General features: G+C 47.1%; 1 protein-coding gene across 1 annotated transcript in view; it reads left to right on the top strand.

The window, feature by feature from the left end:
• The window catches only part of GRPR (gastrin releasing peptide receptor), a 190,195-nt gene that overhangs the window by 153,438 nt on the left and 20,051 nt on the right, over positions 1-16,706 (top strand). The window contains exon 2 of the mRNA XM_040338659.1: positions 86-437. Coding sequence (XP_040194593.1) covers positions 86-437 — 352 coding nt within the window. The remainder of the gene's footprint in view (positions 1-85; positions 438-16,706) is intronic.

Raw genomic sequence — 16,706 nt, 5'->3', positions numbered from 1 at the left:
ATATATATATACAGTATATATTTGTGCTTTTAATTTGTATCTATAATTTGAATTCTGACAAGAGATATTTTTTTTCTTTTCTTAGGTACACAGCTATTGTAAAACCCATGGATATACAAGCCAATAATGCTCTGACTAAGATCTGCATCAAAGCCGCACTTATCTGGTTATTATCCATGACTTTGGCCATTCCGGAAGCTGTTTTCTCGGATTTGCTACCGTTTTATGACAAAGAAATTAACAAAACATTTGTCACCTGTGCCCCCTACCCTCATTCCAATGGACTACACCCAAGAATCCATTCGATGACTTCCTTTTTAATCTTCTATATCATCCCTCTGTCCATTATTTCAGTATATTACTATTTTATTGCTCGAAATCTGATTCGGAGCGCATACAACATGCCAGTGGAAGGAAATGTGCACGTTAGAAGACAGGTATGTTTTACAAAAAACAAAAGTGTTATGGCTGATAACATGTTTTATAAACAGATTGGCCTGATATCTTAGATGAGATCAAAATGCATGTACGGTATTCATTTTTAATCAGGACATGGATTATAGAACCATGACATAATGTAAAATAAGCAGTATGCATGCCTAAGCGTTATATAAATCATGTATAATAATAATAATAATAAAAAATATTATTAAATTATATAAATTATATATAATATGATATATAAATGATATAATGCAGAAATTATTCTATAAATTGTGTAATTTTATAAAAATAAGTGACGCAAAGCTGAATTGCATACAATTGTACTGTATTGTATTGTGATAATATCTGCATCCTGCGAGCAAAGGTCTTAATATAGCCAGCTAGTTAAAACAGTTTACCATATTTGTTCAGTACTCGTTGTATGCACGGACTTCCCTCCTTCATTGAATTTCAACATGCCACCACCTGTATGTATTAATGCCTATGTTGCAGTACAACCTATGACTCTGCAATGTTCATACAACGTAGTCTTTGTAAACCCTGAGGTATTGCTTGGCTTGCCCCACCTAAGTATATTTGTTGGTTTCATTAATGCTGTCCTTCTAAAATGCCATTTGTCACATTAGTTCTCCGATTTTAGTACTTTCTGACTGAGTTGAAACACGTATGGAGTTGGTGAAGTCAGAATTTCTTATTCTCATGCTTGTTATGGTTGAGGTCAACATAACAGCCATGCAACTAGCAGTTTCAGGATAGTAATAGCATATGAGTGCTGCAGTACAAATGACTGGCTTCTTATGCTGCTTCTCTTTCTCCCAATCTGAGCTCTGCTGTACAAGTGGCTACAGGTCAAATTTAGGACCTTGCGCTGCTTGCATTTAAAAATACATTTAATTATGTATTAAAGAGGAAGTAAACACTAAAAAAAATAAAAAATACCCTGCAAAACAAAGGCATAATGAGGCAGTATGCATAGTATACTAGCTCATTATGAATTACTTACCTGAGTTTGATGCCCCTGCAGTGATCCTGGGTGACCTCCTACGTCGCGCCATGATTCCTGGATTGACTTCCGCGTATCACTGCTCCGGTGCTGTGACTGTCCGGAGCAGCGATGACGTCACTCCCACGCATGCGCGTGGGTGCTGCCACTAACGGCATGACCGCCGTTAGAAGCAGTGCGCCTGCGCCCAATGTGCATGCGTCGTAGACATTGGTGCGGGTATTTTCTGCAAATATCTCCTAAACCTTTTAGGTTTGGGAGATATTTGTTGCACCTACAGGTAAGCCTTAATCTAAGGCCATGTACACACGATCAGTACATCCGATGAGAACGGTCTGAAGGCTGAGGTATGATGGTCTGATGTGCCTACACACCATCGGTTCAAAAACTGATCGAGTCCAACGCGGTGACGTAAAACACAACGACGTGCTAAACAAAATCGAAATTCAATGCATCCAAGCATGCGTCGACTTGATTCTGAGCATGCACGGGTTTTGAACCAATGCTTTTGCGTACTAACGGTCGGTTTGGACTGATCGGTTAGGCGTCCATCGGATCAATTTTAAAGCAAGTTCTCAATTTTGCGATCCTTCAGTCCGTTTTCATCGGATTGGACTGATCGTGTGTACAAGGCCTATGCTTACCTGTAGGTTAAAGTGGTTGTAATGGGTTTACAACCACTTTAATTATTACAGAGCTACATTATTTTTGTATCTTTTATATCTACTTATGCCCTGTACACACGATCGGTTCGTCTGATGAAAACAGACCGATGGACCGTTTTCATCAGACGAACCGATCGTGTGTGGGCCCCATCAGTTTTTTTTCCATCGGTGAAAAAAAATAGAACCTGTTTTCAATTTTTCTTATTGTTAAAAAACTGATAGAAAAAAACAATCGTATGTGGGGAAATCCATCGGTCAAAAATACACACATTCTCAGAATCAAGCCAACGCATGCTCGGAAGCATTGAACTTCATTTTTCTCAGCACGTCATTGTGTTTTACGTCAACGCGTTGGACACGATCGGATCTTTAAACGATGGTGTGTAGGTGCGACTGATGAAAGTCATGAAAAAATCCATTGGTTCGTTTTCATCAGACGAACCGATCGTGTGTACAAGGCATTAGAGTTCACCTTTAAGTATGCTGTATGGAAAGTAGATGTAAAGTTTGAGTTTTTTTTTTATCCTCAAAACATCTTACTGATTTATTTCTGTCTTCTGTTACTCTTGATTGGCAAAAGGTTTCTTTGTATATTCTCCTTTGCATTAATATAAGTTCAAGGTTTAAGGTTACTAAGGAGTATTGAATCACTTTATATATCAGTAATTGTCACTAATCCTTATGTGATATGCAAAAAGAGTTAGATAATATAGTTAGTTACCTTGGACAAGACGTTGTTCCCAATGAGTGCTATTCATATTGTATTTCTCTATCTACAGTATGGTAAAAACTGTGACTCAGTGTTCATACAAATCACTAGGGAGAAGCAGAGAGTATAAAATTAAGTGTTTATATTCGTAAATATTTATATACAAGGATAATTGCTTATGATCAACACACAGTATAAACACCGTGGGCCAGATCCACGAAGTGCATCGCTTCTTTACGGCCGGCGTAGTGTATCTCAGATACACTACGCCGCCATAACTTACAGCGTATTTCCCGTATTCTCAAAGAATTTGCGCCGTAAGTTACGGCGGCGTAGTGTAACTGTGTCGGCGTAAGGGCGCGCAATTCAAATGAATGAGATGGGGGCGTGTGTTATGGTAATATGTCTTGACCCAACGTAAATGACGTTTTTTTCTGAACGGCGCATGCGCCGTCCGTGGGGGTATCCCAGTGAGCATGCTCGAAATTAACCCGCAACAAGCCAATGCTTACGACGTGAACGTCATTCTACGCAAAGCCCTATTCGCGAACGACTTACACAAACGACGTAAAATTTTCAAAATTCGACGCGGGAACGATGGCCATACTTAACATTGAGTACGCCTCATATAGCAGGGGTAACTATACGCCGAAAAAAGCCTTACGGAAACAACGTAAAAAAATGCGCCGGCCGGACGTACGTTTGTGGATCGACGTATCTAGCTAATTTGCATACTCAACGCGGAAATCGACGGAAACGCCACCTAGTGGCCAGCGTAAATATGCACTTCAGATCCGACGGCGTATTAAGACGCACGCCAGTCGGATCTAGTCCAGCTTCAGGCGTATCTTGTTTTGTGGATACAAACTAGAAGTTACACGGCGTATCAATAGATACACCAGCGTAAACGCTTCATGGATCTGGCCCCTTTTGTTTAGGTAGATCAGAGGGTAGAAAGGTGTAAATTAGGAGTCTATTTACTCCCAGCCACCAATACAGCAGAGTAGGCTCTGTTCATGTCCGCTCTGCAGAAATTGAGCCGATTGAAGCTGAGCGGAGCCTATCGGAGCCGTTTGGAAATACTCAGAAATACTCAGTTCCCAAGCATTTCCGAGGCTCTCCTGCGCCCCCCACAGCTCTGGCCACATGCAGTATTGCATGCCATAGAAGTCAATGCAGAACAAATTATTTTAGTTTCCATTGACTTCTATGGGGAAACTCGCTTTGATATGCGAGTGCTTTGGATTACGAGCATTCTCCTGGAACGGATTATGCTCGTAATCCAAGGTTCCACTGTATATCCCATTGGGGACATTTACTTTCACTTCTGTTCCATAGCCAGACAGGAAGTGAGAGGAAATCCCTGCAAATTATTGAAATGCCTTGAGGCCCCCAGGCTACCAGAACTAGTGTCCCCTTTGGAAGATTTGCCATCTATTACTTTTCTGGGGACAACCAAAAATGAGGGATTTTCTTTTACTTTCACTTTCAATGATAAGACAAATAGGGTGAATCTCCTTAACGGGGACACAAAAAGCAAAAAAAACCTGAAGGTGTTCTTATGCCACTCCACTTTGTCTAAAAAAAAAGAACATTTTTGCTTTTAGTTCTACTTTTAACAGGAAAATGTCTGTCTTAGTGCCAGTTCACACTACCGCGACTTGGGATCCGACTTGTGTCGCCCCAAGTCGCGCGACATGAGAAATTCCATTGAAGTGAATGAGAGCTGTCTTAATGCACACTACTGATGTCGCTCCGACTTCAGAAAAGGTTCCTGTACTACTTCAAGGTGACTTCTAGGCAACTTGTACCCATTAATTTCAATGGAAGTCGCCTCCAAAGTCGGATCACTGTCTTAACTGAAGCAACTTTACAGGAAAAGAAAATAGTTTACCGAGGCAAACCCCTCTCTCCCACAGAGCTGATTCTGTGATTGGCCACAACCAAAGTCGCTTGGCCTGATGCGTTGTAAGTTGCTCCAAGTCGCGCTGAAGTCACGCTGAAGTCGCCTTGCAAAGTCGTGCTGTAACTCGGGTTGCCCCTGTGTGAACCGGCACTTACTGTGTGGCATTTTTAAATTCCACAGCAACATGTAGTGGTCTAGTTAAACAGGTAACAGGTTCTCATGTAAGAATAACTCCTACCCTCTGATACTCACCTTCTCCTTACTCTTCCTCCAAAATCAGTGTTTCTTCTTTGTTGGGGATCGGAGTCCAAAACCCTGTGTAAAGGTCTATGTTGAAGAGTGTCAGAGCTCACACAGGTTTTTTTTTACAATGAAACTTTTTGAAAGTTTCCAAATAAAAACATTCACATGAATACCATCACATCTTAGGCCGCGTACACACCATCGGTCCAAACCGAAGAAAATGGACCGAAGTTCAGTTTCATCGGTCCAAACCGTCCGTGTGTACGGCCCATCAGTCTTTTGTCCTTCGGACAAAAATTAGAGAACTTGCTTTAAAATCGAACCGATGGACCGCTGACCGATAGTGTAAGGAAAGGACGGAGTGTCAGGGAAATGTCCGTAGTAGAAGTACTGGCAATCTTGCCAGTAGAAGAAATGGCCAGAGAAGAAGTACTGGCAATCTTGCCAGTAGAAGAAATGGCCATAGGAGAAGTACTGGCAATCTTGCCAGTAGATGAAATGGGAGCCATAGGCTCATCATGTGACAGGAAGATCCTTCCTGATGCCTATTTAAAGAGAGCTCTGACCATCAGGCAGTGCTGACTGGTCTTCAGCTTGTACCCTGATACCCTGAATCTTGCTGTTACCTTGCTGATCTCCTGTTGCTGAACCTGGCTTGCCCTGACCCCGTTCCTGAACTCTGTTATCCCCTGACTACTGGTTTCTGATCCTGGCTATTCACCTGACGCTGCTACCGCCTGCTGCTTGGTACCTCGCTGCCCGCCTTCCACTTGACCCGGCTTTCTGTATGACCCTGCATCTGCTTCCTGTGCTGAGCCCTGGCAACCCCCCAGTGTCTGCGACTTGCTCCTGCGACTTCCTGCAACTTCCTGCTACAAGTCTTCCAGGAACTACACCTCTTCTGATATCCAGTGTCGCTGCTCCCGCAGAGTGCCTCCTACTCATCCCGGCTCGCACCTCCCGCTACTGCTGTCGGAGTCTTCATCTGCAGGCACTCGTGTTCCTCCTGTCCCTCGGTGTCCTCTGTTTCATCTCCAGCGGTGCCAGGGCGGGAGATACAAGAGAGGCCGACCTCGTCATCTCAGTCTCCCATCAGGTACGTGACAGTACCAGTCAGCCAGTGATGGAGTCTGAAAGGGAGGTCTCTCTTCTACAAACCCTCTGTCGGACTGTTACCGCACTCTCTCAAACGGTGCAAGGGTTACATAAGGACTTTGTTCAGCTTCACGACCAATTGCAGCTTGCACCCAGCCTGGCTTCTACCTCTGAGGACTTGGGAATCAGGCATTCTGCTGCTCAAACCTTGACTTGCAACCATGTTGAACTTTCCTGTTCCCCTGAGCCAAGAGTGCCCCTACCTGAACGTTTCTCTGGAGATCGTAAAAGATTCAGAACTTTCCAAAGTGCCTGTGAACTTTACTTCTCTCTGCTACCCCGCACCTTCTCTACGGAAGAAGTTAAAGTGGGATTCCTTATCTCCTTATTGCTGGATGAACCCCAGGCTTGGGCCCACCGGCTTCGAGAGCAACATGATCCTGTCTTGGCTTCCGTGAACTCCTTTTTTGCGGCCATGGCTCAACTATATGCTGACCCTTTCCGTCATCACACAGCGGAAGCTACTCTGAGTCACCTGCAACAGGGCTCCAGGCCCGTTGAGGACTATGTATCAGACTTTCGCTTATGGAGCGCTGATACCAAATGGGACAATTCTGCCTTATGTTTCCATTTTCGTCTCGGCTTGTCGGAAGCTATCAAGGATGAGCTAGCCAGGGTGGACACACCTTCTTCCTTGAATGACCTGATTCTTCTTGCTATACAGATTGACCGTCGTCTGCGGGAAAGACAGTCTGAAAAAGCGTTGAATTCCCACTTGTTGCCTGTTCATTCCAAACTTCCTTTACCCGCCTCCTCCGCAGCTATGCCGAAAGACACCCAGAAGGTTCCGCCTGCCAGTTTTCCGAGATCTCCTCTGACTCAGCAAGAACGATCTCGGCGTTATCATAATAGACTCTGCCTCTACTGTGGCGATGAAGGCCATTTCCTTCAGTCTTGTCCTCGAAGACACCGTAGGAGACCCTCTCCTCCATCCCAGATGGTTGCTTCTCCAAGCCTGGGCCAGAACCACACCTCACTCCCAATTTCTCTCCAGTTTTCAGGAAAGATCCTTACTGTCCCCGCTATTGTGGATTCTGGGGCTTGTAGCTGTTTTGTAGACTCTTCCTTCGCTACCATGCATGAACTGCCATTGTGCGCCAAGAAAAACAGCTTTTTAGTTCATCTAGCGGATGGTTCAGGTATTAAATCGGGACCCGTCACTCTTGAGACTGCACTTATTCCCTGTTCCACTGCTTCTGGGCATCATGAACTCCTACGCAGGGCCGGACTGGCCTACCGGGATAGCGGGAAAATTCCCGGTAGGCCGCTTGCTTTTGCCTGCTGTCTCTGCCTGTCAGTCATATACAATCAGCGGCGGGCCGCCATCGCCGCCGCTCTTTTTAATTGTGCAGGGGTGACGGCTGCACTGAGTTCCCTGGGGCTGCTTTAGCATAGCTGAACGCTGCGTCTGCGGTAGAAAAAAGCAGCCGTGGGCCGGCGGGTTGCGGCCGCAATGCTCACCGCCGCACTTCCCTTCTTACCTAGCTAATCATGATCAGTGATGCTGCTCACTGATTAGCTAGGTAACCTAGCCAATCAGTGAGCAGCATCACTGATCATGTGTCTAAGGGGAGGAGCCGAGCAGGAGAAACAGACGTCGGGACTAGTTCCATCGTCCCGTGCGGTGCCAGCACCGCCCACAACGTCTGATGTCTCTGCAGGGTCACGACTATGGGGAGAGCCGCAGAGGAGAAGGCGTCGCCACCCTGCCTTGGAGCACAAGGTAAAGAAATCGATCTTAATGCAATTTATATAATGAATCTCTCTCTCACCATATCGGCACCCCTCCGCCCCCCCCCTCTCAGAGAGGAGGGGGGGGGTGCACCGTGCAATGCCTCGTGAGAGAGATTGAGGACACTGGTTCGAATTCGAGGTATTTAGTTCTGGGCATCTTAAAGCTTTTCTCCAATCCCAGGACTGAGTGAGATTTAGTTAATCTGGCTGAAAATACCCTGTGTCTGGCTGCTTGCTTAAGGGATCAGAGGCTGGGATCAAAATAGCCAGACAAAACTGGTCTGTGTGCTGCATTATTGGTGGGGTCAGACATTCTCTATTTTCTTATAATAGAGGGGACAGGATAGGACAATTGCAGTATCGGGGGGAGGGGGGGGGTGATCGGATGGGGGAGGGGAGTAATGTTTCTGTATGAAAAGTTCTTCATCACCTGATCCCAGTGCCCCCCCCCCCTGTACTCCCCTCCCTCATTCCAGTGTCCCCCCCGTACCCCCCCCCATCCCAGTGTCCCCCCTGTGCTCCCATCCCAGTGTCCTCCCCCCTGTACTACCCTCCCCTATCCCAGTGTCCCCCCCGTACTCCCCTACCCTATCCCAGTGTCCCCCCCGTACTCCCCTTCCTCATCCCAGTGTCCCCCCTGTGAACTCCTCCCTCATCCCAGTGTCCCCCCTGTGCTCCCCTCCCTCATCCCAGTGTCCCCCCCCCAGTACTCCCTTCCCTCATCCCAGTGTCCCCCCCTGTACTCCCCTCCCTCATCCCAGTGTCCCCCCTGTGATCCCATCCCAGTTTCCCTCTCCCCGTACTACCCTCCCCTATCCCAGCGTCCCCCCCGTACTACCCTCCCCTATCCCAGTGTCCCCCCCGTACTCCCCTCCCCTATCCCAGTGTCCCCCCCGTACTCCCCTCCCCTATCCCAGTGTCCCCCCCGTACTCCCCTCCCCTATCCCAGTGTCCCCCCCGTACTCCCCTCCCCTATCCCAGTGTCCCCCCCGTACTCCCCTCCCCTATCAGAGTGTCCCCCCCGTACTCCCCTCCCCTATTCCAGTGTCCCCCCCGTACTCCCCTCCCCTATTCCAGTGTCCCCCCTGTACTCCCCTCCCCCATCCCAGTGTCCCCCCGTACTCCCCCCCCCCCGCTTTGCTGTCGGTTCAGCGCCGCTGCCCATTGATTTCAATGGGCAGGGGTGCTTTAGAAGCAGTGTGTACACCGTTCCTACAGGGCCTCAAAGATGCGGCTAGCAGGACTTTTTTGAGCATCCTGCCAGCGCACTGCTCCAGTGTGAAAGCTTTCGCATTGGAGTGAGAAAAGAGGCTCTTTCAGGGCATTTTGCAGGTGCTATTTTGTAGCGCCTGCGAAGTACCTTAGTGTGAAAGTAGTCTGAGACCCCTTTCACACTAAGGCGCTTTGCAGGCGCTATAACGCAAAAAATAGCGTCTGCAGAGTGCCCTGAAAGAGTGGTTCCATTCACTCCAGTGTGAAAGCCCAAGTGCTTTCACACTGGAGCGGTGCGCTGGCAGGACATTCAAAATTTTCCTGCAAGCAGCATCTTTGAGGCCCAATAGGAGCGGCTCCTAAAGTGCCCCTGCCAAATGGAAATCAAAGCGGCGCTTTGCGGCCATTAAAAGCACCGCGCTATCGGCTGAATAGTGCCGCTAAAAATAGCGGCGCTTTACTGCCAATGCCCCCACCGCCCCAGTGTGAAAGAGGCCTTAAAGTCATCATCATGTGTGATTGTGCGTGTGTGCTAAGCAGACAGGGCCGCTGGTTATCATACTCCCTCTCTCCCCCTGTACAGTGTCAGAGGCACTGGCGCAGCATTGGCAGAGGACTGTATCCATTACAAGGAAACACCCCCTGCACTGCTGCGTGTCCCTGACCATCACAGTGTCACTGCCAGTGAGTGGGACCTGTATGTGTACCACTGTCTGATGTTCCATTCCACTCTGCCTTTCTGCCCAGTGCTGTGCCCATGATACACCGCACGATTCCTCTGCATTTATGGGTGCTGATATTACCGCATTTATGGGTGCTGATATTACCGCATTTATGGGTGCTGATATTACCACATTTATGGGTGCTGATATTACCACATTTATGGGTGCTGATATTACCACATTTATGGGTGCTGATATTACCGCATTTATGGGTGCTGATATTACCGCATTTATGGGTGCTGATATTACCGCATTTATGGGTGCTGATATTACCGCATTTATGGGTGCTGATATTACCGCATTTATGGGTGCTGATATTACCACATTTATGGGTGCTGATATTACCGCATTTATGGGTGCTGATATTACCACATTTATGGGTGCTGATATTACCACATTTATGGGTGCTGATATTGCTGCATTTAAGGGTGCTGGTAAGGCCATATTTATGGGTGATGATATTACTGCAATCTTGGGTGCTGATATTTTGGGTGTTTTTTTTTGTTATGGTTATCTGAAAGATGGGTTTCAAATGATTTGACAGGGGTGCAGTTTCAGTGCTTGCCATGGGCGCCATTTTCACTAGAAGCGCCTCTGCTCTCGCCGTTGCACCCTCTCTCTCTCGCTGTTGCACCCCCTCTCTCTCTCTCGCCGTTGCACCCCCTCTCTCTCTCTTGCCGTTGCACCCCCTCTCTCTCTCGCCGTTGCACCCCCTCTCTCTCTCTCTTGCCGTTGCACCCCCTCTCTCTCACCGTTGCACCCCCTCTCTCTCACCGTTGCACCCCCTCTCTCTCGCCGTTGCACCCCCTCTCTCTCGCCGTTGCACCCCCTCTCTCTCGCCGTTGCACCCCCTCTCTCTCGCCGTTGCACCCCCTCTCTCTCACCGTTGCACCACCTCTCTCTCGCCGTTGCAGCCCGGCCCCTCTCTGGCTCTCTCATGGATTTCTCTCTTTTTTTGGGCTGGTATATTAATGCTGTGGGGCTGGTATGAAATTATTTCCAGGGCTGGTTTTCATTCCCAGTCCGGCCCTGCTCCTACGTCTGGATGTCATCACATCCCCTCTGTTCCCAGTTATCCTAGGGCAACCCTGGCTGAAGGCACACAATCCTCTCATCAACTGGTCCTCTGGGGAGGTGTCTTTCTCTTCTGATTATTGCAAGAAACACTGTTTTCCTCACACGCCCAGCCCGGGTGAACCATTCCTCTGCATCACTGTGGATCCTGAGACTGCTAAACTTGTGCCTTCCGTCTATCATGAATACCTAGATGTTTTCAATAAAAAGAATGCCGACACTCTCCCTCCTCACAGACCATACGACTGTCCTATTGAACTGCTACCTGGCGCCGAGATCCCCTTTGGCAGAATTTATCCCCTTTCTGAACTTGAACTTGAGGAATTACAGAAGTATATCAACGAAAACCTTGACAAGGGTTTTATCCGGCCTTCTTCTTCCCCTGCCGGAGCGGGGATATTCTTTGTTGAAAAGAAAGATCACACGCTTCGGCCTTGTATCGATTATCGGGACTTAAATAAGGTTACCATTAAAAATCGATACCCTCTACCCCTCATCCCTGAGTTGTTTCAGAGACTGCGTGAAGCACGTGTTTTCTCCAAGTTGGATCTAAGAGGGGCATATAACCTGATCAGAATCAGAGAAGGGGATGAGTGGAAGACGGCCTTTAGGTCTCGTTTTGGGCACTTTGAGTACCTGGTGATGCCCTTTGGGCTTTGTAACGCGCCAGCGACCTTCCAGCACTTTGTGAACGATGTGTTTCGGGACTTTCTTGATGTGTTTACCATCGTTTACTTAGATGACATATTGGTGTTCTCCACTTCCCTTGAGCGTCATCGAGTCCATGTTAAGAAGGTACTAGACAGACTAAGGAAACACCATCTTTATGCCAAAGCAGAAAAATGTGAGTTCGATAAGTCCACCATTCAGTTCCTGGGTCTTGTTATCTCCGCGGATGGGATTGCTATGGACCCCCAAAAGGTCTCTGCAGTTCTCGAATGGCCAGCCCCGACTGATAAAAAATCTGTACAACGGTTTGTGGGATTCTCCAACTTTTACAGGAAATTCATCAAGAACTTTTCAGGTATCATATCTCCCATCACACAATTAACCAGATCACACACAACCTTCTCATGGACTTTAGAGGCTCAAGCTGCTTTTGAAAAATTGAAGGGCCTTTTTACTTCTGCACCCATCTTGAGACATCCTGATCCTGCTTTGCCCTATGTTCTTGAGGTTGATGCCTCCGAAATTGCTGTGGGAGCCATATTGTCTCAACGACTGGGGACAAAGTCCCTACTTCACCCTGTTGCCTTCTTTTCTAGGAAACTAAGTACCTCGGAAAGGAACTATGACGTTGGTGATCGGGAATTACTCGCTATTAAGTCTGCCCTGGAAGAATGGCGCTATCTTCTCGAAGGAGCGGCCCATCCTATTCTTGTGTTCACCGATCACAAAAATCTTGAGTATTTAACAACAGCCAAGAGACTAAGACCCCGCCAGGCTAGATGGGCTCTCTTTTTTGCAAGATTCTGCTTCCATATTACTTATCGGCCAGGGTCTAAGAACGGGAAGCCAGACGCCCTTTCCCGTATGTTCCAAGACACTGAGGTTCCTCCTGAACCTGATACCATTTTGCCTGCTAAAAATTTTCTTTTGTTACAGAGTGATCTCATCTCGCAAATCAAGTCAGCAGTCCAGAACCATCCTCCACCTCCGGAACTCCATCTTCAATGTAAGGAAGGGCTCTACTACCACGGTGAGCAAATTTTTGTTCCTGAGCACCTACGAACGGCAGTTCTTTACATGTGCCATGACCATCCCTTGGCAGGGCACTTTGGAGCCTATAAGACCTCAAATTTGGTCCTGCGCTCCTTCTGGTGGCCCCACTTGTTGCAAAACTGCAGGGACTATGTTAAATCTTGCACAACGTGCCTTCGGAATAAGTCTGATAGGGCTAAGAATTGGGGCCTATTGGAACCCCTTCCTGTTCCTGACAAATTGTGGTCTATGATCTCTATGGACTTCATTGTCGAGTTACCCCCTTCCGAAGGGTTTACCACCATTTTTGTAATTGTGGATCGGCTATCTAAGATGGCCCACTTTGTGCCCCTGAAAGGTACCCCTTCTGCAGCGGAAACTGCCTCTTCCTTTATCAGAGAAGTTGTACGCCTACACGGCATTCCTGCTAACATCACCTCTGACCGTGGGGTGCAATTTACATCCCGATTTTGGAAGTCCCTATGTGAAGCTCTGGGCATTAAACACTGTTTGTCCTCTGCCTATCATCCTCAGACTAATGGGCAAACAGAGAGGACAAACCAGACTCTGGAGCAGTATCTGCGTTGTTTTTCATCATTCGCACAAGATGACTGGGCCTCTCTCTTGCCGTTAGCAGAGTTTGCATACAATAACTCTATTCATTCTGCAATCAAACAAACCCCCTTTTTTGCTAACTATGGGTTCCACCCATCCTTTTTGTCTGATGTTCCCCAGGAATCCTCAGTCCCAGCAGTACAGGATCGTCTGGACTTCTGGAGGTCCAACAACCAACTCTTGCAGGAAACCATCACTAAAGCCCAAGAAAGCAACAAAAGGTTCTTCGATAGGAGGAGGAGAGGTAACCTTGACCTTCAACCAGGGGATAAAGTGTTGCTTTCCACTGCAAATTTAAAGTTGGCTTGCCCCTCTAAGAAATTAGGACCCAGGTACATTGGCCCATTTCCTGTTAAGAAGAGGATTAATGCTGTTGCCTTTGAGCTTAGCCTGCCGGGAAGTTTGAGGATTCACCCAGTGTTTCACGTCTCCCTCTTGAAACGATCCATTGCTAACCCCTTCCCTGATCGTGAACCCAAAGCCCCAGCCCCTGTGCTTGTCGAAGGAAACGAGGAATTTGTGGTCGAAACCGTTCTGGATTGCAGGAAGAGAAGGGGTCAAACCCAGTTTCTAATCAAATGGAAGGGCTACGGTCCGGAAGAAAATTCTTGGGAACCGGCTTCTAACATACATGCACCAAGATTGGTGCAAGCCTTTTTTCAACGCCACCCAGAAAAGAGAGCCCTGAGGGGCATCCTGACGCTGCCCGTAAGGGGGGGGCAATGTAAGGAAAGGACGGAGTGTCAGGGAAATGTCCGTAGTAGAAGTACTGGCAATCTTGCCAGTAGAAGAAATGGCCAGAGAAGAAGTACTGGCAATCTTGCCAGTAGAAGAAATGGCCATAGGAGAAGTACTGGCAATCTTGCCAGTAGATGAAATGGGAGCCATAGGCTCATCATGTGACAGGAAGATCCTTCCTGATGCCTATTTAAAGAGAGCTCTGACCATCAGGCAGTGCTGACTGGTCTTCAGCTTGTACCCTGATACCCTGAATCTTGCTGTTACCTTGCTGATCTCCTGTTGCTGAACCTGGCTTGCCCTGACCCCGTTCCTGAACTCTGTTATCCCCTGACTACTGGTTTCTGATCCTGGCTATTCACCTGACGCTGCTACCGCCTGCTGCTTGGTACCTCGCTGCCCGCCTTCCACTTGACCCGGCTTTCTGTATGACCCTGCATCTGCTTCCTGTGCTGAGTCCTGGCAACCCCCCAGTGTCTGCGACTTGCTCCTGCGACTTCCTGCAACTTCCTGCTACAAGTCTTCCAGGAACTACACCTCTTCTGATATCCAGTGTCGCTGCTCCCGCGGAGTGCCTCCTACTCATCCCGGCTCGCACCTCCCGCTACTGCTGTCGGAGTCTTCATCTGCAGGCACTCGTGTTCCTCCTGTCCCTCGGTGTCCTCTGTTTCATCTCCAGCGGTGCCAGGGCGGGAGATACAAGAGAGGCCGACCTCGTCATCTCAGTCTCCCATCAGGTACGTGACAGATAGGTCCAAACCGATGGTTAGTACACAAAAGCATCGGTTCAAAACCCGCGCATGCTCAGAATCAAGTCGACGCATGCTTGGAAGCATTGAACTTCGTTTTTTTCAGCACGTCGTGTGTTTTACGTCACCGCGTTCTGACCCGATCGGTTTTTGAACTGATGGTGTGTACGCACATCAGACCATCCGTCTGCTTCAGCGGTGAACCGATGAAAACGGTCCGTCGGACCATTCTCATCGGATGGACCGGTCGTGTGTACGTGGCCCTAGATCTTTGTGCCAATATTGTGTAACATAAAAATTGGAATTACCACAATTTTATTCTCTCTGCTTTCAAAAAATATATGATATTTTACAGGTTTTATGCAATCTTCAGGGCTAAAATGACTTTTTAAACATGTGCAAAAAATGCAAAATCGGCTCTGGCAGCATAAAGGGTTAGGCTTTTTGAGACCATAAACATTATAGAGCAAATGTTTTTATAGTTTTCTGTTACTTTACAAAGACACAGCTTTAACCACTTGGCACCCGCGCTATAGCCCAATGACGGCTACAGCGTGGACCCCAAATGGCGGGAGGACGTCAATAGACGTCCTCCCCTTTGCGCGCTCTTCGCGCGTGCTGTGATCACCCGAGTCACTGAGACTGGGGTGATCACAGATCCGAGTAAAGGGCCTATCAGTGCCCATCACTGCCAGCTATCTTTGCCACCTATCAATGCCACCTATTAGTGACACTTCTCAGTGCCCACCAGTGCCACCTATCAATGCCTTTCAGTGCCACCCACCAGTGCCACCTATCAGTGCCTATCAGTGCCACCTTATCGGTGCCCACTAGTGCTGCCTCATCGGTGGCCATCAGTGCAGCCTATTGGTGCCCATCAGTGCAGCCCATCAGTGCCCATCAGTGCTGCTCATTAGTGCCCATCAGTGCAGCCTCATCAGCGTACATCAATGAAGGAGAAAAGTTACCCATTTGCAAATTTTTATAAAAAAAATATAATAAAAAAACAAAAACGGTATTTAAATATTTTTTTTTAACAAAAAATAAAAACCGCAGAGATGATCAAATAACACCAAAAGAAAGCTCTATTTGGGTTCAGTGTTGTATGACCGCGCAATTGTCATTCAAAGTGCATCAGCGCTGAAAGCTGAAAATTGTTCTGGGCAGGAGGGGGGTTTAAGTGCCCAGTAAGCAAGTGGTTAAACTGTGATATTATACTAATGCACCTAATTGCATATTTTACTAGGTTAAAAAAAGTAAGATGGGGAATAAAAATTAATTAAAATCTCCTTGAATTCAAAACCATCACCCACTGCATCTTACAAAATGATCCGTACATCTTTGAGATCTGGAATGGTTATTATCTGGTAAGGGACACTGAACAAACAGAAGGAGATGGCAGTAAGGAAGTTATTAATCCTTTAATGAAAAACTCAAAGTGTGATATGGGCCAGATCAGGTCATGTCTGGTGCCCTCTGCAGGTCTGGGTTCAGAATTAAATCAATCTTTTGATCCGCAGAACATCTCTATTACATTATGCTGCTCTGCTCTGGCACGTCTTACTTGCTCTATCTGTCTTTCAGACATGGAATTGAGTGCCAATGAAAAATGAAGCAAAAAAAGTAAAAACGTTAAAGTGGATTAAATAGCTTCTGGTATTGAAAGACCCTAATGCCTTTAAAGACCAGTCATCCCAAAACTGATTTTTCAGTTTCTGACAGATGCAATGGATTGAGCCACCACTTCCAAATTGGCTCTACACTAGAGTGGGGTGCCTGAGTAATTAAAGTTATGGGCTCTCCTGGGTATCATAATATATATATATACACACACACATACAGTATCTTACAAATGTGAGTACACCCCTCACATTTTTGTAAATATTTTATTATATCTTTTCATGTGACAACACTGAAGAAATGACACTTTGCTACAATGTAAAGTAGTGGGCGTACAGCTTGTATAACAGTGTAAATTTGCTGTCCCCTCAAAATAACTCAACACACAGCCATTAATGTCTAAACTGCTGGCAACA

This window comes from Rana temporaria, chromosome 2 (assembly GCF_905171775.1).
Source record: "Rana temporaria chromosome 2, aRanTem1.1, whole genome shotgun sequence".
NCBI classification, from domain to species: Eukaryota; Metazoa; Chordata; class Amphibia; order Anura; family Ranidae; genus Rana; species Rana temporaria.
Note: the sequence above shows the minus strand (reverse complement) of the source record. Positions and strands in the feature narration are given on the sequence as shown.